Genomic DNA, 25235 nt, shown 5'->3' with positions numbered 1-25235 from the left:
AGTATTATTATTAGTAAATAATGTGTTGATGATATCAGTTGTGATAAAAGCATCAGCTGCTGTGAGACTCTGGCCAACTGGCTAAATATTAACATGAAAAATACAAGTTCATTACATCTGACATGTATTAGCCAACAATTATTGGGACCGCCAGGTCAGTTTTGTAAAGAAGAATTTGTTCTTAATAATTCACCTACTTCAATAAAGGTTAAATAAAACCTTTATTGAAGTATGTTGTAGAATAACATATATGTGCAGACTGATATGTGCACATCAGTCTGCACATATGACTGATGTGCAGACTGATCTTACAATGAAGAGACAGTCGCTATATATTGTGTAGCTTTACTGACATTGTTATTTAACTGTAAAAAAAAATAATGAAAAAAAAAACATTTTAGTTGTTTTAGAAATCCAGAAATGCAAATGTTTCTCCTCACTCTGTTTACCCTTTTCCAAAAAATCCTGATGCAACACCTCAGGGCAAAAACTGGATGGAGTTAATAAAAAACACTGATCAATAACATGTATTTTTTTTAAACTAATAAAATTTTATCAGTGAATAAATTATGCATTAGATTTCAGGTTCTGCTTTGTGAGAATGAGATTTCATGAGTTGTTTTCTAATCTCAGTCAGCAGTGTGGTTTTTTTTTTCTGTTCTTATGAGTTTTGGGGGAAATTTGACAAACTGCTTAAAAATGTGGTGCTGTTCCCAAAGAAAACATAAAAAAAACAAGTATGTAACACATACCTTGTGCTGTATAAGCTATGTTATAATCAATTACATGATGCCTGTCAGCTGTTCATTTACTTGCCTAGGTTTGGCCTGAAGGCCTCCTGTTAGCATACAGAAATTAAAGTGTGGAAGAACACAGTTTCCCAGGATTATTAGAGAGTGATGAGTATACTAACGATTTCAGGAATTATTTATCATCGTAAAGAGAATTATTCAGGGGAGACAAATGACTGGATGTGTGTGGTCCAAGCCTTCGCCACTGGCTAAAAAGGGACAGCTTGAAATGATGTTTTGGTGCAATCGACACAAACCAACTCGATCACCAGCATAAGTTGATATATTTTTGGCTTGGCGTTGCTGTAACTGGCCTGGGTCACTGGGAGGTATCTGCATTTGGGTGACTCACCAGCAATGTTGACTGAAGAGATGAAGGCAGCAAGCACAGCCAATGTCTCTGCAGTAGTAGATGGCAAGTAGCTCCCTCCCATCAGGGACAGACCACCCACAGCTGTCAGACCTGCAGACCACATATACATACATATACGTGTGTCAGTGTTCATGAAATTACATTTTCATAATAAAGGACATGGCAATGAAAAACTTGGCGAAGCTGGCGAATAAAAGGGAGGAACTCTAAACGTTGAATCAACACTTATTAGATTTGTTTATCAGAACCTTTACAGACACATTGCTCCGAAAACAGTTTGCCTGCCGGACTGGAAAAAGAAAGAGAGGGGAAGATAAGACGATAAAAAGCACAAAGGGAGTGTGTGTGTGTGTGTGTTTTAACCAAAAAGACTCAGGAAACCTTGATAACATCATCCCTGTAATGATTTACAGGCAGTAAAATGCACTGAGAGCTTGCCTTCACACACATTTCTGTGCATTTTAGCTTGACTAACAGGTGTGTGCATTTGTGTGCATGCATGTTTGTGGTTGAAGTCTGCAATTCTAGATTAGCTTCTCAACAGAAGGAAAAAAAAAGTGGAGGTTTGGCCTTATTTCTCTGCCAAATGCTAGCTTTACAATCATGTTTGTATATCAGCCCTTATACAAAGTTTCAAATGTTGCCAAACATAATTTCTCAACTTCTATTATGTAATTACAAGCTCATTTAAAATCTGTACTATAATCAAAGAGATGAACACAGCAAGAAACATGTAGATACAGTGCTAAAAGACAATCTGATAGAATAACAAGTTCTACAAACATCTGAATATAGGGTTTCTGCACATTTCTCATGTTAAATGACCATACAGTCCCCATTTTTTAAGTACTAATTGAACAAAAGACTGATTAAAGACAAAAAGATGGATAGATGAATAGATGATAAAATGAGTGGACAAATGGTTGGAGAGATAGACAGCTGGTTAAATGATGAACAGTTGAACAGACAATAAATTATTAGATTAAAAGATCATAGTTGAACAGACATACATAAGGATGGAATACATTTTAACAGTGCTTTGTAGTATTATTGTTACATTAGAACTACATTTCTTGGAAAGAGATTAATAGACAGTAAAAGGTCAAGTTAGTTCATGGCAGATCAAAGATGCAGATAATCAAAAACCTTCTCATATCCAGTTGCACACCTAATGTGGAACCCAACGGCATTGTCTGACCCCAACAATGAACATATCAGTCACATCACTTAGACAAACCTTAATGCCAACTATGACACATACACAGGTGTATATTTGATCAACTTTGATATCACAACTCTGAGACAACAATGAGGTCTCCTGAAACAAAGAGAACAGAGTCAGGCCTCTCAAGTAGATTAAAGTTACTCTCCCCAGTCAACAGATATGACAGATGAGCTTTAGTTTTGGCCCGGATATGAAACCAGTATCTAAAGAACCGAGGCTGACCCACCAGCCGGTCACCAGTGAAAGTAACACTATAAATGTTCCCTGAAGAATACAACTGTCCATCACTAAAACTCCACCAAGGTTCTCTAATGTCTGCTAATAATTGTGTTTCAGAGTATGTGTGCGTGTGTGTGTGGTTGAGTGTGTGTGTTTTAACGATGCCTGGCACAAAAACAACAAGATCTGACTGCGTCCATGATCCATTCAGTGAAACATTTACACGACCACAGGAGATCTGGACACAGAACAGACAGTGAAGAAATAAAGAAGAAATAGGTGGCAAGCACAGGTCAAAGAATCTTTCCCTTTGTTCAATAATGTTCAAGAAGATTTGGGGGGGGGTTGCAATGAAATCATACATTTTTAAAAAGCAGCAAAAACAGGCAAAGAAAAACAGTTTAAGAGGTCACAGGGGATCCATAGTAAAGTTTTAAATGAGTATATACTGTCCCTTTGCTTGATAAACTGGTTCACTCGACAACTGAGCTCTAATGTCCGACTGTGTTCAAGAGGGAAGATCTCCCTGAACCTGAAAGATCACCAACAGTGTGTTGCTTCCTGCTTCATCGTGATCAAAGCCCAGAGAACCTCTTCGACTTCTTGTCGACAAAAACACAAAAGGGACTTTATGTGCAACACACTCAGGTTTCTTCTTTAGTCTGTAATTCTAACATGGATGCTGCTCTTCAGTATCAGAATTAAAAACTCACAGCAAAAATTTTTAAAAGGTTTATGGAGCCTTTTGTTCCATATTTCCTGTATTTTATTTTTTTTTAATTGCTTTTCCAGCCCTGTTTTTCCAAGAGTCAACAGATAAATGGGTCAATGTTACACGACAGAAAATCATGTGAAAGGTTCGATATGGTCACCAACCTGAGATGGCGTTGGTGACAGACATGAGCGGAGAGTGCAGTGCAGGAGTGACTCCCCAAACCGTGTGGTATCCCACAATGCCAGCAAGACCAAAGGTGGTGACCATTTGGGTGAAGGCAGCGTTAGGAGCCGATAACCCCAGACCGAGCAGGGTGCCAATACCTGTTACAAAAAGAGAGAACAGAAATCTAGATTTAAATTACATTTTAACACAATTAATCACTTTGTTTAACATCCAAATCTTTGTATTGTATTTCTGATATGTCTGGAAGTCTGATGCGCCACTGCAGGTTCAGTTTTGCTTTAAGAAACAATCTGATGGGAAGCTAGAAACAATCTATTGTTGGAGTTGGCCTGTCCAGCAAAATCCTAAGATACAGCCTCAATGCAAAACATGTTGCAGCTACTGAAGACGTCCCCGATGCTAATGTCAGCGTTCACGGCCCACATGTCAATAAAAATGAAAAGGGCAAGAACAATTCATCTGATGACTATGACAAATTATTGTTATAATACTTTAAAAGGTAAAATTATAGCACCCTTTATGAAATCTACATTTCTTTGCTGACGAATAGCCATTTAAGTGGAAGTAGTTTTAGCAGCAGCCAACATCAGTAGCTGTGTGGCTTTTAGCAGAAAACAACTCCAACATCTAGACAATGAGTAGAAGCACAGAGCTATACATGGTGAACTTACACCAAGCACTGTGGAGGACTATGAGAACCCCTCACTAAAGCTCTACTTCAAACAACTAGCATAAAACTGATTTTACAATGCACACTTCCTGAGACCAAAAGGTGTGTGCGTGTGTGTGTGCACGTGTTAAAGCCTCCGAAATGTGCCTGTCACTTCTCGTCTCCTGCACACATTCCAGCAGTGACTTAAAAAGCGGCTTGTTAACCCATCCTTCACCTTTCAGTACGCCTCCGCCTCCCTCAGGAGCCGCTGCTAACCATTAACAGTGATGAAAGAAAAATATGGACAATTTTCTCTAATGAAGAATCAAATTATAGTGGGACAATCAGACTCGCCCAGAACTACAAACCTCCAGTGTACAAGCTAGCTGTGGTGAGTGTAGCCTTGAAGGGGGAGACCTGGGCGGCCTTCTCAGCCTCCAGCTCCTGGACAGTCTTGGGTTTAGGAGGAGCAGCGGTGGGAACGTTGTTGGGCTGAGGAGCTGGGAACAAGTTCTGTCCATTCTAGAAACAAAGACCAAAAAATAAGAAGCATGGAATAGATAATAGATAGAAGAGAATTTACACCATTCAAAGCCGTTATATTATTTTATTGACTTATTGACTTATTAGAAATTTGAAGTGTGTTTATATTTTTCTTATAATTAAATTAAGGCTTATTTAGGACATGATCTTCCTCTGTGGCTGAAACACCTAGAGAACACGGTGAAAAAGATAATGTTGTCTTTGGGTGACACCTAGTGACTACTAAAGGCACCTTCATTCTTTTAATTGACTAAGGTATCTACTATGTAAAACAAACTCACTGGCAAAGAGTTATGCCTCATTCTTTCAGTCTGCAAAACTTTCTAATTCAAGATGTATAGATGTAACAGTACATTTAAAACAGCATTTCCTGTATCAGATTTTACAATAAGCCCAAAGATATTGAGTCACAGTAAATGGCAACAAGAATTTGGAGATATAATATTGTCAAACATGGAGCAAACATGCGTCTGTTTGGAACATGCTGTTTAGTGGAGGTCAACAGAAATGCCGCTTATCTTTGGAAACCTGATGTGCTTTTATCTTTTGTCTTAGCAGACAAACAAAATATCAACTCGAAGAAACTCCACTGTTAACTGAAGTTTAAAATATCCTTCCATTTATTATGTGCATAATGGAGCTTTTCACAATAAAAAAACAACTGGCATTTCCTCTGTAAACAAAGAAATTTCAGATATTGATTTTAATTTTAAAAATAACAAAATTGAGAGCACTTTTTGCCCACCGTTCTTACAACCCTGATATTGGATAAATCCTGATGTTTCACACCACGTAAATGATAAGACAGATGTTTAGTCGAGCCCTCATACCTGCATGACAATTGATCCTCGCACAACGTGATCCATGGTCCCATAATCAAACACATCCTTGACATCAAGGTAAAAGTTCTCCTTGTCTGGGCTGATTGCCCGCAACAGCTTAGTGATGTTGTTGGAGTACAGAGTGCTGGACTGTGTTGGCAAGCGGCTGGGCAGATCTGTGTAGCCAATATGAGTCACTCCCTAAGATAATCACAAATTGAAAAATGTAGAAAAAGTAATACATATTACATATGTTATTTTTTCAAGATATTTCCACTTTCTTCTAGTTTTTCTAGAAATGCTGCTGCTCTGCACTGACCTTGTGTACGGACAGTTCTCCTGGAACTGTGGTCTCAATGTTTCCTCCGGCCTCAGCAGCCATATCCACCACCACTGAACCATCCTTCATGCTCTCTACCATTGGTTTAGTTATAAGAATTGGTGCCTTCCTACCTGCAGTATTACAATTTTAAGAAAAAGAAACACACCCAAATGAAAATGGCATTGAAAATGTAAAATGTTAAATGTAAGGCATCTAAAGCTGATGTAAATCTTTGGATCACACTAACTATATCAAGTATTCCCTAACATCAGTCTGACATTGTGAGAAATTCCCAATAGTTGGAGGAAAAACAACTTGTAGCGTACCTGGAATAAGAGCTGTGCTGATGACAATGTCCACTTCCTGACACTGCTTGGCAAACAGCTTCATCTCTGCCTCGATGAATTCCTTCGACATTTCCTTGGCGTAACCTCCCTGGCCTTCTCCCGACTCCTTTATGTCCACCTCCAGCGGCTCTGCACCGAGAGATTTAAACTGCTCCAAAGCTGCAGCTCTGGAAAAGACAGGAAATGACGTGAAAAAAGGGGATACAAATGCGATTATGAAACAAAAAGTAAATGTGATAAAAATTGTAAAAAAGAAAAAAAAAGAAAGAAAGAAAATGTATTCATGAGCAATACAGTCAACTGTGTGTTTTGAACTACTGGTAAAACAAAATACTTCCTCAATACATTACCAGAAATGTGGATAAAAATAAGAGAGAAATAAAACAGTGAAAAGAATATTTTCAAACATAGCAACAAAACTACATTTTATTTTTAAAAGGCTTCATCTCTAATTAACAATAAACAAATTTCTCAAAAACAAAACCTCATTTTGGTCAAATACTGCTCAGCTTGCTGTACAAACCTTTGTTTCTGTTCTAATGTAATTTTCGTATGGTGAATGATTCAGAACAACAACCATGGACACCAACCTGGTATCAAATCCTCGGACGATGGCTCCCATGGCCCTGGCAGTGCCAGCAGCTGCCAGACCTGCCACACCTCCTCCAATAATCAGCACCTGTTCACAGAAAAGGCTGGGAGTGACTAAAGCAATGGTGCAGCATATCTGCAAGGCAGGTTCAACTCAATAGATGGCTAGAGAACACCAGATCGATTCACAGTCACTCCTCTCACCTTTGCAGGTGGCACTTTACCAGCTGCTGTGATTTGTCCCGTGAAGAAACGTCCGAAATTGTTGGCTGCCAAGACGACGGCTTTGTATCTGAGGACAAAAATTAGAGAAAAAGGTGAAGTTTAAGCAGAACACAGACAGTTTACTGAAAAACAATCAAGAAGTTGATAAATATTTAAAAATGTATGCAACTTATCTATAAATATGACAGCATTATATAAGTACTGTTTGACAATGGAAATAAACAATTAAAAACAAGTTTTAACATCCTTGCTGCTATTTGCACAGCCTTTAATTTCAAGTAAGTAGTTCACCGCTGCTTTCAATGTACAAATATACACAGTTTGTTTGGTTTTTTTGCTCCTAGTATGTCTAACTGTCCAGTATTACCATTTCCTACTCTATAATTTGCTCTTACGATTCAATTTCTTTGTCTTATCTTGTTCTGGTTTTATTTCTTTGCAACGTCCTGAATTTCCTCACTTTGGGACATTACAGAAGATTTCTCTTCGATATTTCTTTTTTTTTTTTTTTGCTTGTTGACCAAGATGTTTGCATTTTAATCGTGGCTATTAAAGTCTAGTATTCTCAATCAGAATATAAGCATGTTATGCAAGTATAACATATCTTCACATTAAAACATATTCTGGTCTATGAACCAAAACATGAACATCTAAATGCAGAACATTCCAGCTTGTGTACCTACCCTGCAATGTTTGCCATGGAGCTCAGTGCATCGTAACCTTGGGCGATGGTGACCCTGGGCACCTGGTCCATTGCCAGGACCGTGGCCTTCTTCTTGGACAGCATGTCCATAAGTTCAGGGTTCTGAGCTGGGTAGATGAAACTGAGTAAAGTCGATGATTCCTTCATCAAGTCCACCTCATGAGCCCCCAAAGCAGGGTTAAATGTAGGCGCACGGACCTGGAACCCGACAAATTCAATTAAGAAAAATACACACTTAATATTATAATTCTACACATAGATAGAGACTGGTATTAATTCAGTGGAGTTACATTTTAATTGCTTTTTTTTTATTATTATTATTTCTGTCTGCCTGCATTTGGGAGAAAAGTCAAAACCTAAGTCTAAATCAAAAGTAAATATGTAAATTAATTCTCACATATTCCAGCTGTTTCATCGGTTGGCTATGAAAATATGCTGCAGGATAGATCCAATGTGAAAAAAAATACTGACTACAGATTAAATACATTTTTCCCTCTTTAGCCACTTCACATTTTTATTTCCTCCTCCATCAGTTAAAGCCTACCTTCACCAACAAGTCAGATGCCAGCACATCTTTCACATCTTTAATTGTTGCTCCGGCTTGAGCGTAGTGTTCATCAGGGAACTTGGAGGGCTCTCCGGCTCCAGACTCCACAATGACATTGAAGCCCTGCTTGATGAGAGCCTGGACACCAGCTGGAGACAGGGCCACGCGACGCTCGTTCTGGAAAATTTCTTTGGGAACGCCAACGGTGAGTTGCTTGTATGGGATTCCTGGAAAGGAAAATACCAAAAAGATCTGAGATAAGGTCCAACTGTTCAATGATTCACATTTCATGACATTTCATGACTGACTGATAGAAACCTGGAAAATAGAAACAAACAAAAGCTTTGAAATCAATGTGATGGTTGCAGTCACTGACTCTATTTAAGTAAATATTTAAATTTTTCTAAATTACAAATTGACACAAAACAGTCAATACAACATACTAGATTTTATTGTTTTAAGCACATAAATGAGAACCTGGCAGAAGAAGTCAGAATTGGCTACATTGCAAAAGACTAATTTATTTAGAAAAAACAACAACAACTTCCAGTCCCTTAACTTATTAGCTAAGGGTATGGTAGATGTTTCACCAGGTGCATTGCATGCACTTTTGCTTTTTAGAGGCTGCTTTTTACCACATGTAATTAAACTGAATAAACATTACCCTGAAGTTCAGTAGAATCCACTCCCTGCAGGTTATTTGTGGTAATTTTGTGTGGTCTATGACCACAATTCAGGAATGGTACAAATGTAGCCTGCCAGAAAAGGTCATTGATGCAAATGGAAACCACTTTTTTTTCATCTAACTGATATGTATGTCAGGTACAACACATTTGTTTGTAACAATTTATAAATTATTTTTCTACAACAACAAAAAACACACAAATAAAATATTGTTTTCTGAAAATATTGCAGGTTCAGTTTAGAGGTATTATGCTGTTTTGTTTGTAGAATATACAGTTGAGCTTAAAGATAATAAAACTCCTTACAGATTTAAGTTTAAAGTAGTGATTTAATTTTACTAATATTTTTATTCTGACTCCATGTACAATATTATTATTGCTTTGCCAAAATTCAAGTCCTGACTTGAATCTAATAGAGACTCCAAAGTTTACAATGATGCCAATAAGATCTGGAACTAATCATCAAAATACCAGTGAAAACATGCCAGTGACTATAAAAGTGGTTTGACTGCAATAATTCCAATATCTTTTTTCCAATTGATTATTTATGAGGGCGTTAATAAAATTGAAGATGACTTTTTATTATAAAATACAAAAACAACAGCCCTTTTCCATTCAATTATGCAATTAGATTTATTGAAACCAATTTTAAATGAAAATCTTCCTATAATTTTTGGGTTGAAAAATTTATGAGATTAAAACTGCAATAAAAAGAAGACAACAAAATAACAAAGTATGTTTAGTGCCATCTTCGAAGAAAGTTATTTTTGAATCTTTGAGCAACATGCAGGTCACATGCTGTATTAGCAGCAATGGAAAATTCCACCGCAGACCTTTATTTCCCCTTCTCTTCATATAAAAACAAGTGCGACACATTTCTGTTTCCTCCCCTTTTCTTCTGTTAAAATCCATCTTGATAGCCAGACACTTAAAGGGATTTTAAATGTTTAAAAATCTAAAGGTCAACAATACAATTATATTGGGTGTTCTCTTCTTTTCATCCCAGTATAGATAAGTGCATAGAGGTCAAAGCTAGGTCATATCAACACGCAGCCTGTGCCTGCTACAGAAACTTGTCTGTAGCTGTGTGTTCAGGACAGATGCTGCCAGCTGTTACTGGACCTGTCTGAACTGCAGGAATGTCAACCTCTGTCACCATGAACCAGGAGGAGAAGCAAACATACGCAAACATTAAGCCCCTGCAGCCAGCTAGCACCGGTTCATAGGCACACTCCCTGGCTGCTTTAGATTAATGGCAGAAGTGTCCTCAAAGTGATATTGAAGCTCAAAAACAATACAAGTAGCACTTCCTGTAGTTCTTTAAAAAAAATGTCCTCGGTTTGGCTTTTCATGCCTATATATTTACGAAAAGAACATTTTTTTCAAGCAGCTATTTAAAGATAATCATGCAATGAAGAACAATTAACAGGTAATGCTACTTTAGACAAAGATGACAAATTAAACTGCAGCAGGGGAGCAGCTTTGAACTTCAGGAGTAAAAACAACAACTCAGCTAAAGCCATCAAGCTGAAACACAAACTCATGAGACTTTCCACCAAAGCTACAGGTGGTGTTGCCCTTCATATGTGTAGCAGTAGCTGAGCTCTATTTACAGAGCCTTGCAAATGTACTCACATCCCCATTTTGTCGTATGTGTTCATAGTGGGGGAGCATAGAAACCAGGTTTTCACAAATTGTACAAATAAAACCAGAAAAGAGTGCCATATCTCAGTCTAAGGTCTGTATTTAGCTCCATATTTCTTCTTATCACGCCTCTTGCCTGTCCCTGCTGATGAAAAGTATTCCCACATCATGATGCTGCCACAACCATGTCTCATTGTGGGCATTGTGTAAACGGCTTACAGAATGCCACAATTGCTTTCAGATTTCTGTAAAATGTGTATTTATACTGAGATTAAATTAATACAGACAGACACTATGAAGTTTGGAGGCATATCTCTTGTTTTAGACTCTAATTTAGCTGATACATGTATGAGTTTTACCATTTTTATTATGTCAAACCACCAGTGTGTTTGAAACAGTTGTATTTCCTCAGTCGGCAGATTATATCTGAAAATCAGCTCTACTCCAGGAAAGTATCAATATTACAACCGCATGCTTTCAGTGCACACCGTACAAAAATCATACTGGTGTTAGAATTTCACAGCAGCAAACACAACATGACTCTGCAGAGAGTCTTCACTAAAGAATTACTTCACCAGCATGTTGCTTAGGACTGTAAATGTAGTCATTTCTAATATGAAACATTACTTTATTTGATTATTTTTGGATTAAACTTCATGTCTTACCTGGACCTGTGCTCCGCCAGAGCGCTTGATGTGTCCGGAAAAAGCGCACACATGTTGATTTGATGGCAGGGCTGGCCTGCACCTTCATGGATGAGACGCCCCCGAGCACTGGAGCTGAGCAGCTGGACACCACGACGCGCAGGAGGCTCGCCATGGTGCACGCACACCTGACACTCGCACTGCAGCAGGAGCTCAACGGGACCGACAGCAGGCGTCCTGAGAAGGAAACACGATGGATGTGTGCCAGCAGAAAAACAAAGCAGGGGGTGAGGAATTAGTAAAGGTCAGAAAAGAATGGATCCAAGAAGGTAAATAGACACGTCAATACATTTTCTGACACTGTCAGGGGATTTTAAACAGAAAAACATTCAACCCTGCAGGAAAAGAAAGTATAACTACTATTTTGTCTATTAGTTACATAAAGCTTTAAAGAGGGAGGAGTGGGATTATGTTATGTGCATTCGCAAAAAAAAAAATTACAACCAACCATTCACTTAGGTTGTACCTCACTGACCAATACCAAGCATGTGGGACAGCATGTTCACTGTACATGAAGATAATCAAACAGGCTAAACTGGACCTGGTGTCTGGCATAGTAAGGTTTAATCTAGACGTAACTGGTTAGCAACAGGCTATAAACTTCTCTCTGCCACTCTTTGACCTCAATAAAGAGGACAACTAAGTGTATATACTAAACACAGGCACACACAAAGCAATGTGGGCACCAAAATCAAAGTAAAATGAACTGACATTACAACCTGTCCCAGCAGAAAAAGACAAGTTTGGGCAAAACGTATTCATTTGTTTTTTTAACTACCTCAGTCAGAGCACTTATCAAGCAGTTATTTGCTATAACAGCTACTCAGTTATATTTGCTGCTGAAACTTATAATGCGGCATCTTGTGAATTCTTTATGGTGATTTACTGCAAAAAAAGAAATAATTTTTCATATGTATAAAATATATTATTGATCTAATCTAGTTTCAGGAAAGCATAGATCAAGCTTTTCTTCACCACTGACAGTTTCTCACTTGCATTGTGGTCTGACTTACTGATTCTGACTGCATTCTAAATTACTATTATAAGGACAAGAACAAATCAGATTTTGTAAAAATGTGAAAAGGAATCAATCCTATTTATTCAAAAACAATATGTATCTCAGTAATGACTGCTGGCACTTGATGTAAAAATGATGGATGTTTTGATGTATTTAAAGATTGAAGGGAACTCAGATTTTATGTTTTCTAATTTATATATTTTTTTGATTGATTGATTTAGCACTAACTTGAATCAACTGAGGTCAAAACTGGCCAATCTCAGTTTTACTGGTGCATTTCTACATGCTATTGAACCTAATTGAACAATTTAGCATCCCCTGAAGTGTATTCAAATTAGACTGGTCACTTTGTCTTCAAAATCACTCAGCAAACATTTGATTCTACTTAATTATAAGCATTCAAATGTAGAGAACCACTCAATTTAAGTTAGTAATGGAGTAAAATTATAAAGATTTGGCCATTTTGAAAAAGAGCATGTAGTATCATGTTTTCCCTTCATGCATCTTCTATTTTTTCTGCAAATATTTACAGGTTAAGCAGCAGCATAAATCTGGCTAACAGCTGCCCAGTCACCTCTAAATCCAGGGAAACTAACAACTCAACAGCATTGTTTTCCAACAGAGTTATTCACAGAACCTGTGTGAATTTAAAGTGCTTTAGTCAGCAGTGGAGTTCACATCCTGAGCGACACATCCATGCTGACTCCACCGCTTTCTTTTTGTCCCATCTCTGCAGCCAGAGGAGCTAACAAGAGCTAGCTGCCCGGCTGGCGCGCTGAGTGGCGTAGAAAAAAGAAATCCCCATGCTTTCATTGTAGCAGGCGATGAGTCAAAACAGGGCCACTGCGCGTTCAAACGTACCCGAAACTAAACAAATGCAAAGCGAAAAGCGGGACAAGTGAGGTTACTGACGAATACCTTCACTGACCTTTGCAGACAGTCCGGGATCTGTGCAGCACAGCCGACTTTCCGTCGACCCGGAAGGAGTTGGCGGATCAGCGGCTCAGAGAAACATTGACGTGTTGGCACCGCGGTCAGTGACGGAGCACAGAAAAAAATATTTAAATAACTTGTGTATTTCAGTTCCTTATGATTTACGTGAAAATGTAATCATTTTGGATGTTATTACATTTATTGAACGATGCGGAAAACACGTTCAGAGGCCAAATTTGACGTAAATGTAAACTGTAAAATTAAAACTGCACTACATAGATATAAACAATTTTAAAGAAACTCCCCAATGAACGCATTAGTCAAAATACTCCAAGTCAAATATTGCATGCAGGTCATTTAAAAATGAATTGTACTGAAGGTGCACGTCCATATCTTTCCACAGTGTGTCGCTTTATTATAACCCAAAGTATGAAGGACATTTGTTCCTGGCGAGCCATCGTTTCACTTTTCATATTATGTGTATAAGAAGACAAAACAAATGTGAAAATTATCCTTAGGCTTAGTACAAATGACAATTTAATTTATTAAGGGGAAAAGAAGCTGAACAAACCAACCTGATAGCTCATGTTAAATATATTCCTAAAGCAGACTGGCAAAGTCTAGCAGAAGAGTCCAGACTTTGACTAGGCCACGCTGAGAAAGATTTTTTTGTTTGGTTTTTGAGGCATTGAGAAATTGGCCCGCTGTTGAGTTTCTTTCAGATCATTGTTCTGCTACATAAAACATCATGGTACTATCAATCTTGTCAGTTATCCACACCCTGTATCTTCATTCGGTTGTGATCAACTGTATGAAGATACAGCACTCCACAAGAAAAGGTAGAACCTCTGAGTTTAATTTTGTACTTATAGACAAACAAAATAAAAAATAAAAATCATAAAACAACAATCGCAAATTAGGTTAAACATTTTCAATTCCTTTATGATAGTTGCCAATAGTGGCACATGTTGAGACAACATGTTTCAATAGTGAGGTTCAGTGTCTCAAATATGACACATTTTAGAACCACAAATGGTTTGTTGCTAAACCGTACTATGGGACAAAACACATTTTTCAAAATGCCATACTGTATAAAGCACAAACTGAAACTAAATGCAAGGTTTCATTAATGCTTCTGATGTTTAAAATCTTTTTGTAAACAAAAATGTAATTTTTTCACTGTTTGAGGAGGTGTTTTTAGAAAACACATTTATTCTGAGTTTCAGGGAGATGACATCCCAATGATAGGATATTTTTTCAGTGTGTTGCAAAATTTTCTGTTCCTATAAATGAAATACTAAGTGGGTGGCATAATGATCAATGTGCTATGTTCTGAAATAATTTTCTTTCCTGTTTTGAAACTTCTTTGTCATTTCATTCACCGAACTGAAACAAACAAAAATAAGCCTTATTTATAAATAATTAAATTTTACAAAGGAGAACCAGTATGCCATTACCACTTTCTGCTCAGCAAGAATAAATTCGACCAGATGATCAACAGGTCACTCATCAAAGTTTCCACATTCGCATTCTTTGATTCGACATATTTTTTTTGTTTAACACCAGAGCGAGTGAGGTTAAACAAGAATAGTAGTTGTGTTGCAATCTGAAAGTCGTTAGTTCTTTCCAGTCACTATCTCAACCAACGTCAAGGAACACTGACCTGGATGTCTCAGATGTTTCCCTGCTTCAGCACACCCCATTTAGATGATTGCAATTCAGCAAAAGCCTGTTAATCAATTGAAATCATGTGCTGAATCAGGAAAATGCCAAATATATGCAGGGCAGTGTGCCTTTAGGAAAAGAGTTGAAAAACACTGATCCACTGCATGGTTTTCAAATAAGTATGACGATACAGTTGTCAAGAGGAAATGGGGCACCAGTTCATCAACCTGTTTTTTTTTTGTTTTGTTTTTTGGGGGCGGGTTGTAACGTAGATGTTTTTGTGTTTTTAGATGAAAATATATGAAACTTGTGCAACATAACTTCATCCTGCATTGTATCTTTGAGGTGGTGCTGAATTACAATCTTGAAGACCAAGTTCTGTGTCGTTCAATATGTAAATATTTCAAGAACTATCAGCTCTTGTTGGCTTGTGCTGAGTTTCTTTGCTTTAAGTTTTTTTTTAATTATTACCTTTAGGCATTGAAATTAAAATAAATACATACTCGTACAAAGAGTAATATAAATTTACCTTGATGGAAAATATAAAAATGAATAATTAAAAAAAACAGATACAAAATACAGATTAAAACGCAATGCATCACATAAACACAAAAACAAAATGTACAATTTCTGAAAAACTGCTTTTTGGATGCAACTTGGGTCAAACTAAATGTCTGCCGATTTTATGGTGCATTATTGAGTACTCTAAAACATCTTTGTATTTCACCAGGTCTATTAAGTTACATATATATGAGGTTAAACATTGTGGAGTGCAACTGTGAAAGAATAGTTTGTTTTATTTTGGAATTAATTCTCAAAGACTAATTTGGTTTTGTTCAAGTTTTTCTTTCATAGTCAGCATGTTTCATCCAGCTTGAACTATTTTCAGATTCACCATCTGTTCTCATATTTGAGAGTATTTATGGGTTTACTGTCATTTCCCTTTCTGTCGCCATTTTTGGACATCTGGCTGAAGAGTGAACTTCCCGCTTCTTTTCTCCCTCAGGTCACTTTTGTAAGTTTCCTTTCTCAGTTGCTTACACAAGACAACCAGCAAATTATTTTTTTTTCCAATTAAAATCCCTAAACATGTCAAACAAGTTGCATCACTCACAAGATAAGTGATACACATTTTTCAATTTAACATTTTCCTATGTCTGCATTTGTTTCCAGGGAACACTCTGCATGTGAAGATCTGTTCTCTTGATTAAACGTGTCGCAGGTTGGTTCCCTTCACTCTGACCAACTTTCTATCTTATGTTTTCAAAAAACAAATTCACAAGCTTCTTTGACATATACGAGTTCAAGTTTATTTGCATATACAGCAATGCAATTCAAAGTGCTTTCAAAGACCTTGAAACTGGGTTGATATGCTGCATTTTCCTGGTTTTGGTGAGAACGCAAGCAGCAGTGTTCTGAATCAGTGTTGAGTGCAAATGTGCACATGTGCATTTATTGGAGCTGGTTAGAGTGCATTTGTGTTTGTGTCGATTGTTGGATTGCCAATAAACAAAAAAGTATCTTGTTCAGACACAGATAACGTGTGTGCATGCATGAATATAAGAGTGAGAGAGAAAGAGAGGCAGTGAGAGATTTTTTTTTCCTCAAGAAAAGTCTTTGAAGTTGCAGAAAATTCCAGGAGTTTCCTGTTAACAAGCCTGGGCTTTAATGTGAACCAGGAGTGTGTCTGTGACTGAGAATCAGTCTCTTGGCTGGTGAGAGGAGTTAGGATCTCAGCAGTCTTTGCTGTCCTGTCCAGATTCCACATTTGATTCGCTTCATTTTTTTCAGAATGCAAAGTTTTGCAATGCTCAGAGGGGCTTTGAGATTCAGGATGCACAGTTTTGAAACTTATTAACTCAAGGTTTTTGTGAATTTTTTTATTATTTTTTTTGTATCATTTGTGCGACTGGGAGGTCCTTCCACTGTGTTTTGGATGCTGCTCTGTTTTCTGAGAGCGAGTGGTGGAGAAAGCAACATAAGAACTGCAGATTTTTTTTTATCCCAGATGACATTTTACAGCGGCGCTCTGACACATGATCAAACTCGGTTTCAGCCATATCAGTAAAGATGTTGCGTTTGTATACTTCACACCACCTTGTGTCGCTACTTGCTTTGTGGAGCCTCAGTTGCAAAGGTTTGATCACAGCCTGGCCAGGCATTCCTGGAAGTAAGCCAAAGGCTGATTTGGACCCAAATGTGAGAGACTGGGGAGATTACTCAGATCTCCCAGCTGGAATTGAACACGGACTTGGACTAGAAGAGGACAGAGAACATGAAGAAAACAGAGGAGTCAGGGAACCATCATCCAACTTGGCACCTGAGCTGGATTTCTTGGCTGACTTTGCAGGCAGGAGAAGTTAACTAATCAGCTGATGCATCTATTTGCCTACTCACTCTTTATTCAACTTCAATGTTCCCTCCAGGTAAGAAGCGGCTGTGGGTGATAACTGCTCCATCACATAATGATAACTACCTACGGATGATGGAAAAGCAGCTTGAAGACATGGAGCAGGTAATTTGCTGATGAATTCATAATACCAAGGTTTTCTGAATGTGTTTCAAGTAATGCTTCTGGTACTTGTGCAGTCTTGTAAAATTATCACGAATTAAATCCATCTGTGAGCTGAGACATAATAGACAGTGGTGTGGAAAGAGGCTTGATCTCTTACAGATTTCTTCTTTCTTGATGGACAAGAAAACATTCTTATATCATAAACTGAGTAAAAACTAAATGCAATATTCAAATGATGGGTTAAAGTGTTTAAAGAGGTAAAAGTAAATAAATAATAAAAGAAAAGCTGTATAAACTGAATGACCCCTTTTTAAATTCTGAATTAAGTTCGAAACTTTGTCTGTTTTCTTACAAACATGATACTAAGATGCTGTTCATTTCCTTGAGTTAGTTTTTCATAAAGGCCTGAAACATCTGCTCTAGTCCTCCAGCATTCCTCATTTCTTTACAACAGACTGCACATCTGCTGCTTTCAAAGACTAGAGAGAAAATAAGTGAAAACAAAGCAAAGCTGCAAGGGCATATTTTGACTTCAGAAATCCTCAAGAACTACTGATCAAAGCCACTTTAGAAATGAATTCTTTGAACGTAAAAGATAAGAGTGAATGGAAACCTTTCAAAAAGCTTTTGACTGTTTTTCTCCTGTGTTGTTTTTAGAAAGGGCTGAACTGCCGTTTAGCAGAAAGAGACACTTTCATCATAACCATTATCCAGAATGCCATGATGGAAGGTCGCATCCAGAAAACAACTTTTCAAGGAGATGCATCGGTGGAGAACCTGGATCCCGACACTGTCACCAAACTGCTTCATTACCTGGAGCTTTCCAGCCAGGTAAAACTGCCAAAACACCTTCTTTTTGCTGTTTTTGCTTCTGCAGCAATTTTACTTCCCTCTAGCTTAATGTAAGTTGTATTTTATTTGAAATATTTCAGGAGCAAACCTTCACCATGCTGATCATGAAGAAGAACCTCCAGGTCAGCGAACGTTTTCCTTATCCAGTCCGTGTTGAGGCAATTTTGGAGCTCATTGATCAGTTCCCAGTGAGGAAACTGGAGAAGATGACCAGAAAAGGATCAAACTTAAGGTTTTGTCAGTGGGCAACACTGGTTTAGTGAAAAACTTAAAACCTGTTGAAAGTGTTTTAAATCAGCCATAAAAATCTGTTTTACAAACAAACTGGTGCTATTTTAGCAAAGGTTAGCAAAGACGTTTTAACCTCACAACTCAAGAAAGTTTCTTTAGACCAGCTGCTGTAAAAAAGATGATCTCAAAGCTTCTTTTCTTTCATAAACTGTTAACATGTAATTAATTACATGATGAGCATTTTGCATGGTAGAAACACAAATAAAGATAAAAACTCCCTTAAGACAAAACTGCAAGAAGATTATTATATCCCCTAAAGAAAAGCTTTTAGAAATGTTATATATAATTATATATTACTGTAAAAATGTCCACAGGCTAATTAAAACTAAAATTAACTATATAGATAACAAAATAATAAAATTTGGGGACATTTGCATTGATACTATAGCACACAGATGACAGATGGTTATGTAATATGATTAATATAATTTTACTATCTAATTATTTTAACAGTTGAATGTGTCAAGATAATTTTAGTCAATATGATGGTATGAAGAGAACCTCTTTTTCCTCTTCAACATATATTTAATGATAAATGATGATAGCTTAAATTATTTTAAGGTGCGGTGCATCACAGGAATTATTCACTAATAAATTATTGAAATAATAAGCCTATGCTCAAACGATCAGACTTCTGAATATTAGTTTATAAAATAAGTCACTGACTAGCAATATATACATAAAGTGTAAACATCCTTCCATATCAACCAATAACATGGCATTGTTATTTTTAAAAATAATTTTCTTATTTCATTATATGCTTTTATAAAGTTCAGAAAAAAAATAATAAAATATTTATAATAATTTTGAAAGACACTGTAGTTTTGTGAATTTCTTATCAGTTTCTTACTGATATTGAATTATGAATAATGGCATGTTTATTTATTTGTAATAGTAATATATAAATAATAACTTCTTTGTTTTGTAATTAAAAATTATTTTGGCTACACTTCTTTAATTTTTTTAAGCAATCAAGAGGTTAGTCATCTGTAACAGTTCACCTCTTTTTTATATATATTTTTAACTATGATTTTGTTGTAGGTGTAAAACTACAAAAAAGAAGGTTGTAATGAAAAGAAAAAAGAAGATGAAGAAGATGGTGCTGAGTCCCCAGAGAGCGGGAGACGTGACTTCTGTCATGGCTTCACAAAGACAATTCTTGGACAAAAAGGCTGCACTGAGAAGTAAGATTCAGGATATACTCAATGGCAAGTCGAGGTTTGTGATTCGTAAGACGCCTGCTGGATCCACAAGAGGAAAGGCGTCAAACAGAGATGACTTGGAAACCTCCAAAGTGGCCAGTGGAGTCCAGTCTGTTCCACAAACTGATGAGAAAGTGGAAAAAGACAAGTAATGTTTGTTCAGTTTTCATGCTTTACTGAGAAATGAACATTGAGCACATGCCTTTGGTAGAGTTTTTCTCTTGTCTTTATAGGCCTCCTTCTTCCACTGATAAAGGAAAGGAAAGAAATGGAGGACAAAACACCAAAAACAAAGAAGAACCAAATATAAAGACAGAGACAGAGAAGAAACAGAGCACAAAGAAAAGGGGCAAAGGGAAGAAAGGAAAGAAAGGAAAGAAAGGAAAGGGAAGAGGGAAAAAATCCAGCAGAGAAGTGAGTGAAGAGGATAAAACAGCTCTGAGAATATTTTTGGACAGTATGCGAGGGCACAGAAGGCTGATGGTGAGAAACGTGCATTAGGACATTTCTGCCCTTTTATTTTAATCCTTTGCCAATAAATGTTTCTGTTTTTGGTCACCAGCTGATCTCAACACCCAGCAGGGACACAACTCTGTACATCCAGCAGAGTGAGGAGAACAACAAGCAGCACTGTGAACTCGCCATCAGGAAGATAAATGTGGTGACTATTGTGGGAGAAGGAAGTGACGCCACGATCTCTGTGCAGCACCAGCAGCTGGGTAGGACAAATATTTTGAACATTTGCTTTTAAATCATTTGGTTATAGTTCCTCAGCTGAGTTTAACTCAAGTTCTCTGACAATATTTTAAAAATGTGAAAAGCCCCTGCCAGCTGCCACTAATGACTTCAGTAAACAGGGATGTGTTAAATAATTTTTTAGAAAACCATGAAATGGAGAAAGCATGGTGTTTGTATAAGTCACTAACCAAGAGTGTCTTTACCATCTTTTATGGCGTCTTTAGCACAATATAGTGAACATTAACTTATGTTCACTATAAGTTAACTTATAGTGAACTTTGCATTCACTTTGCAGTGAATGCAAAGTAGGAACATTCACTGTTTGCTGGGAAAAACAATGCTCAATTTATCTAGCTAATATATGTATTTATTGAAAGACTTTTGTCAGAGCAGGAAATTCTAAATTTTCTGATATTCCAGATGGCACTGTTCAGCTAGGGGAACTCAGGTAAAGTTACGTATCAAATACATCCCGAATGGGTTAACATTGCTTATTTGCATGTGGATTCAAAGGACAGTGAATTCCCTGTGTTGTGCAGTGTATGAACTCATGGAAAATATGGCCAAACACCTCAGCCCTTCAGTGTTTACCAAGGAATTCCTCTTGATCATATCTTGAAAAGTGAATATTTAAAACAGAGTTTGGGAGATATCAGTAGTTTGTTCTATTTGTGGAAACATGCACACAAAAAAGCTTTTAATTCTCCCACAGTACTACCTCAGTACTTGGAAAAAGCAAGGCAGGTTTCATGGTTGGATGATGGGGAATGTGACAGAGGCACAAGCACCGTCACTCAGACACCCACAGTCCCTCCTGGGACACAAGGTCCTTCATTGTTTTACTTTGTACTAAAATACATTCATCTTTGAGACCATAAACCTATTTTCTTTGGCTTGGCAGTGAAATCTGGAAAATATTTAAAATCAAGCAGTGGCTTGATTTTAGTTGACTTACAAAGAACAAATCATATAAAAATATATGCAGTAGTCAAATATATATGGTTTATAGCACATGTTTAGTTTGAATCTTGTAAAATGGCAGCTACACTTCTGTTTACATATTTCAGAAAAACTCAACAGTATCATGATTCTGATCTGTGGAGAAGATTTTAATATGTTGTGTTGTATTTTGTGGATTTGGGACTTACTGTTTCAGTGTTTGGCTGTGCTATTTTGCCTTTTCAATGTGTGTTCCAGAGTCTGAGCGTTCTCTTAAGGATCAATCAGAGCAAGACTTGGACTCACGTCTGATCCCTCTGTTAAGAGCAGAGCTCGGCTTGTCCTCCTCCGACCTCTTCTCAATGACTGTCACGGATTACGACATCAAACCTAAGGTAGGAGAACGTCTCACTCAGCTTTGTGGCTTCCTATTTGGCAGCCATGTTTTCTTATTTTCACAAGTACCGGTATTAACATTGAGGTGTGTTGAGATAACTGTAACCATCAACATTTAGGGTGAGGGTAACATCAGGAATCTGCACAACAATGTTTGTATATATTTTTTTTATTTGTGTGAAAAAGTTTAAGCTATTTAAAGTCTAAAATATTTCAATCTGAGTTTTGGGATTTTGAATCATATCACATTAAGCAACATTAACATGAAATTCAGTGTTAATGAAATTCAAATTAACTCAAAAGGACTTTCTTGTTGTCCATTCTTTTTTCCTTCTTTAACTCACCCTCATCTTTGCTTCAGAGAGTCTTTGAGGCTCCTCCATCAAGCCCAGCTCTGTTCGACTATATTGACAACTTTCCCTCCAGGTACTCTGAGAAAGAGAAAGAAAGAAAAAGCCCTGCTGTTTGCTCCAAAGACATACAAGCACCTGAGGTTGAGAACTCACTGCTCAGGTAGTCATTCAGTCATGCAAAGGGTGCAGACTTTCTTAAAAAGTCTGCAGATGCAGTTTTAAATAGATTTCATAGATTTTGTTTAGCATTTATTTATTTATTTTGTGCAATCTAATTATGAAAAATTGACTTTAACTCTAGTTTAATATTTTTTGTTCTAAATATTAATAAATGGTATGAGTTGTACAGGTAGACAAGTGGATGTTATTGTTTAAATATAACATTTTTATTTCTGTACAGATTTATGTCTAAGCGGAGGCTGCTACTGATTTCTGCTCCCACAGAAGACAATTACTTTTTCCAGCAGCAGATTTCTGCTCTCAGTGGTCAAGAGTGTCAACTGGGTAATAAAATAAAAATATTTTGGTTGAGTTCAGCTTTCACTTTAAGTAATCAGCAGTTGTGATTTTACCTGTGTAAGGTGTAGAATGTTACTCCAAGTTAAATTAAGAAATGAAATTGGTCTATTTGTGGATTTCTTCACAGAGCACATTCAAAATATTTGAAATAAATTACAACTTATGATGTTGAAATTCCTAGTTTAGCTATAGGTCGGGTCCTTTTGGTTCCACAGAGTCCTGTGAACTTTACATTTCAGGTGGGATATTGTGAAAGGATAAAGCAATGTGTAACGCCGGACTTGTGGTTGCTGTAAATGTGCATCTACAATCTGAAGGCGACCTTCATAAAATGTATATACAAACAACAATACAGATTTTTTTACATACACAACTTGTGCATATCATGAGTTTCAACAATCTTCCTTTCATTTCGAAAGCTCTTGCAAGTCTTTGATATGAATGGATGGCAGCTGTTTGAAAAAAGAAAATGCTTTAAATATGAACCCTTAAAAAAACTATAAATGGATGGATGGATGGATGGATGGATGGATGGATGGATGGATGGATGGATGGATGGATGGATGGATGGATGGATGGATGGATGGATGGATGGATGGATGGATGGATGGATGGATGGATGGATGGAGGATGGATGGATGGATGGATGGATGGATGGATGGATGGATAATTAATCTCTTCAGTGCTAAATCTGAGATCTTTCTTCTCTTCACAGGTATCCGACACTTTGCTCTGTTGAAATTGACTGGAAACGGACAAAAAGCCTCTGGGACTGTTGAGCTATATCCTATAAATGGTAATAATTTCTAGTATTGTTGTAGCATAAACAATATCAAAAAAATTAACTGTACAAGGTGAAAAAGTTGTTGGTTCTTTGTTTCATTATCATTTTTGCCATTAAAGGCTTTCACTCCATTCTTTTTCCTCCAGGTCGCAGTCAGAGTGAGGTGGAGCCATTATCTCGTGAAGTGGTCAACAACCTGAGAGAACAGCTGAAAATCAGTAAGGACTACTTCAGCATGCTGGTTGTGGGGAAGGACAGCGATGTAAAGGCATGGTTCCCGTCACCCATGTGGTCCCTGGACAACATCTACGACCTGGTGGACTCTATGGAGCTTCGTATACAGGAAGCAAACCTCCAGATGAGCGTGGGGATCCAGTGTCCCGAGGACATAGGAAGAGGAGGCGGTGAAGCAGGACACTATCCTGGATATGATGACCACCGAGCTGAAGAAACATACTTATATCAGCAATCAGAGAACTAAAGAGATTTCATTGAACCTAGAGGATTCATGAAAAGCATTACATGTATTCCTAATAGATTATGATGGATAATGCTAATTGTTTGATGAATATATGAATATAAAAGACAAACTGATCCACAACATACGAAACAAACTTATTCAGGACTTTATGGTTACCCTATGGTTCTATCATGTCTAAGTGGACATGATAGAAAACATAGTAAAAAAATTCCAAAGTTACAAAATAAGTAAAAAGAACAACTTACAATCTCCACACTACAGGTAAATGTATTTTTTTTTTTTAAATTAATAAAAATTTGATACAAAAAAAGAAAAGGAGTGTTTTGTTGACAAAAGAAATGACGAACAGATGCTTGACCTCCATCTGTTATGTGAAACTGTTTTTGCTCTGATTTGACTTGCTGTTTGCAGCAGGGGAAAGAGGGTCCACTCAATGTGGAGGGGGGGGTTGTGATTTTTGGCAGCACTTCTGTTCAAGTTGCTTCAAACACATTCACTGTTTAAATTAAATGAAGAGAAGAGGCTCACGTTGAAGTGTTGCAATCCTAAGTTAGGCTTTGCTTGAAAATGTGTGGGTTTTTTTTTTTAAACAAATCTTACAAACAACCTTAGTCTCCAAAATGTGGAGTAATGGCAGCAACTCTTCCAACATTTCTTTGGAAATCCAGAGTTTGTTTTGATTTAAAGTATGAAAAAGGAGTTCAGTCAAAACTTGTCTAAGAGAAGAAAAACAAAGGCATCTCATCATCTTGTCTCACAGAAAAGATGATGAAGTAGCCACCTGGACCTCATAATAAACCTGTTGAAGTCTTTCCAGTTAGGATACCTCTGATAGTGATTTAAGAGAGAAACCTGGTGGATGAGGCCTCTTCTCAGTCTGGCAATAACTGGTGAAGGTCTGCTTAAAGTCGGTGCAAAGATGAGGGAAAAAACCTGTGGTAACCATCTGGACTGAAACTCCTCTGAGAGAGCAGAGAGCCTTATGAAGCCAGGCAGTGGGAAGCCTCTCTATGTGGAGTGTAACGTCGAATTGAGCTAAGGTTCACAAAAGGTGACTTCTCCTGCGCCAGGTTAGGAATGTTAATAAATGACAGCAATAAAAAATGGGTTCATCTGCAAATCTGGGTTGGATCTTCGCAGAGTCGTATACATTTTGTTCTGAAGGAAATCTTTGAGAGCTGTGCCAGATCAACAGTTCAAAAGCTTAATAAACAACCAGCCATCTTTTGGCATTAAGTTAATGCCTCAAAAACCACCA

The 25235-nt window shown here is 37.3% G+C and overlaps 2 protein-coding genes across 3 annotated transcripts in view; one reads left to right on the top strand and one right to left on the bottom strand.

The window, feature by feature from the left end:
• nnt (nicotinamide nucleotide transhydrogenase) overlaps window positions 1-13297 on the bottom strand; it is a 29291-nt gene extending 15994 nt beyond the window's left edge. Inside the window, exons 1-12 of one of the 2 annotated variants that reach the window (XM_055040285.1) lie at window positions 13228-13297; window positions 11253-11468; window positions 8258-8487; window positions 7694-7911; window positions 6990-7077; window positions 6785-6873; window positions 6174-6361; window positions 5845-5978; window positions 5535-5726; window positions 4530-4683; window positions 3485-3646; window positions 1144-1254 (exon numbers count right to left, since the gene is read on the bottom strand). In XM_055040285.1, the coding sequence (XP_054896260.1) occupies window positions 1144-1254; window positions 3485-3646; window positions 4530-4683; window positions 5535-5726; window positions 5845-5978; window positions 6174-6361; window positions 6785-6873; window positions 6990-7077; window positions 7694-7911; window positions 8258-8487; window positions 11253-11406 (1720 nt within the window). In that variant the 5' untranslated portion in view covers window positions 11407-11468; window positions 13228-13297. The remainder of the gene's footprint in view (window positions 1-1143; window positions 1255-3484; window positions 3647-4529; window positions 4684-5534; window positions 5727-5844; window positions 5979-6173; window positions 6362-6784; window positions 6874-6989; window positions 7078-7693; window positions 7912-8257; window positions 8488-11252; window positions 11469-13227) is intronic. The other variant, XM_055040286.1, reaches the window with a different exon arrangement.
• A 3326-nt stretch (window positions 13298-16623) lies between these two features.
• On the top strand, window positions 16624-24262 carry ccdc80l2 (coiled-coil domain containing 80 like 2). Its single transcript, XM_055040034.1, has 12 exons — window positions 16624-17257; window positions 17334-17422; window positions 18080-18253; window positions 18355-18506; window positions 19607-19915; window positions 20001-20250; window positions 20330-20486; window positions 21703-21839; window positions 22202-22353; window positions 22594-22697; window positions 23428-23508; window positions 23643-24262. Exons 1-12 carry the CDS (start codon window positions 16978-16980, stop codon window positions 23975-23977), a joined length of 2220 nt encoding a protein of 739 aa, XP_054896009.1. The 5' UTR covers window positions 16624-16977; the 3' UTR covers window positions 23978-24262.
• The last annotated feature ends 973 nt before the right edge of the window (window positions 24263-25235 follow it).

The sequence above is a fragment of the Poeciliopsis prolifica genome, unplaced genomic scaffold, assembly GCF_027474105.1.
Source record: "Poeciliopsis prolifica strain line A6 unplaced genomic scaffold, Auburn_PproV2 SCAFFOLD015, whole genome shotgun sequence".
In the NCBI taxonomy this organism is placed as follows: domain Eukaryota; kingdom Metazoa; phylum Chordata; class Actinopteri; order Cyprinodontiformes; family Poeciliidae; genus Poeciliopsis; species Poeciliopsis prolifica.
This window is presented reverse-complemented; position numbering and strand designations above follow the sequence as displayed.

What these genes read in the sequence shown, in the direction of transcription:
- ccdc80l2 (XM_055040034.1), top strand. Translation starts at nt 16,978, where the DNA reads ATGTTGCGTTTGTATACTTCACACCACCTTGTGTCGCTACTTGCTTTG. An exon ending in GAGAAAGTGGAAAAAGACAA is followed by an intron (nt 19,916 to 20,000) that starts GTAATGTTTGTT and finishes TTGTCTTTATAG; the next exon opens with GCCTCCTTCTTCCACTGATA. An exon ending in TGTGCAGCACCAGCAGCTGG is followed by an intron (nt 20,487 to 21,702) that starts GTAGGACAAATA and finishes TGTGTGTTCCAG; the next exon opens with AGTCTGAGCGTTCTCTTAAG.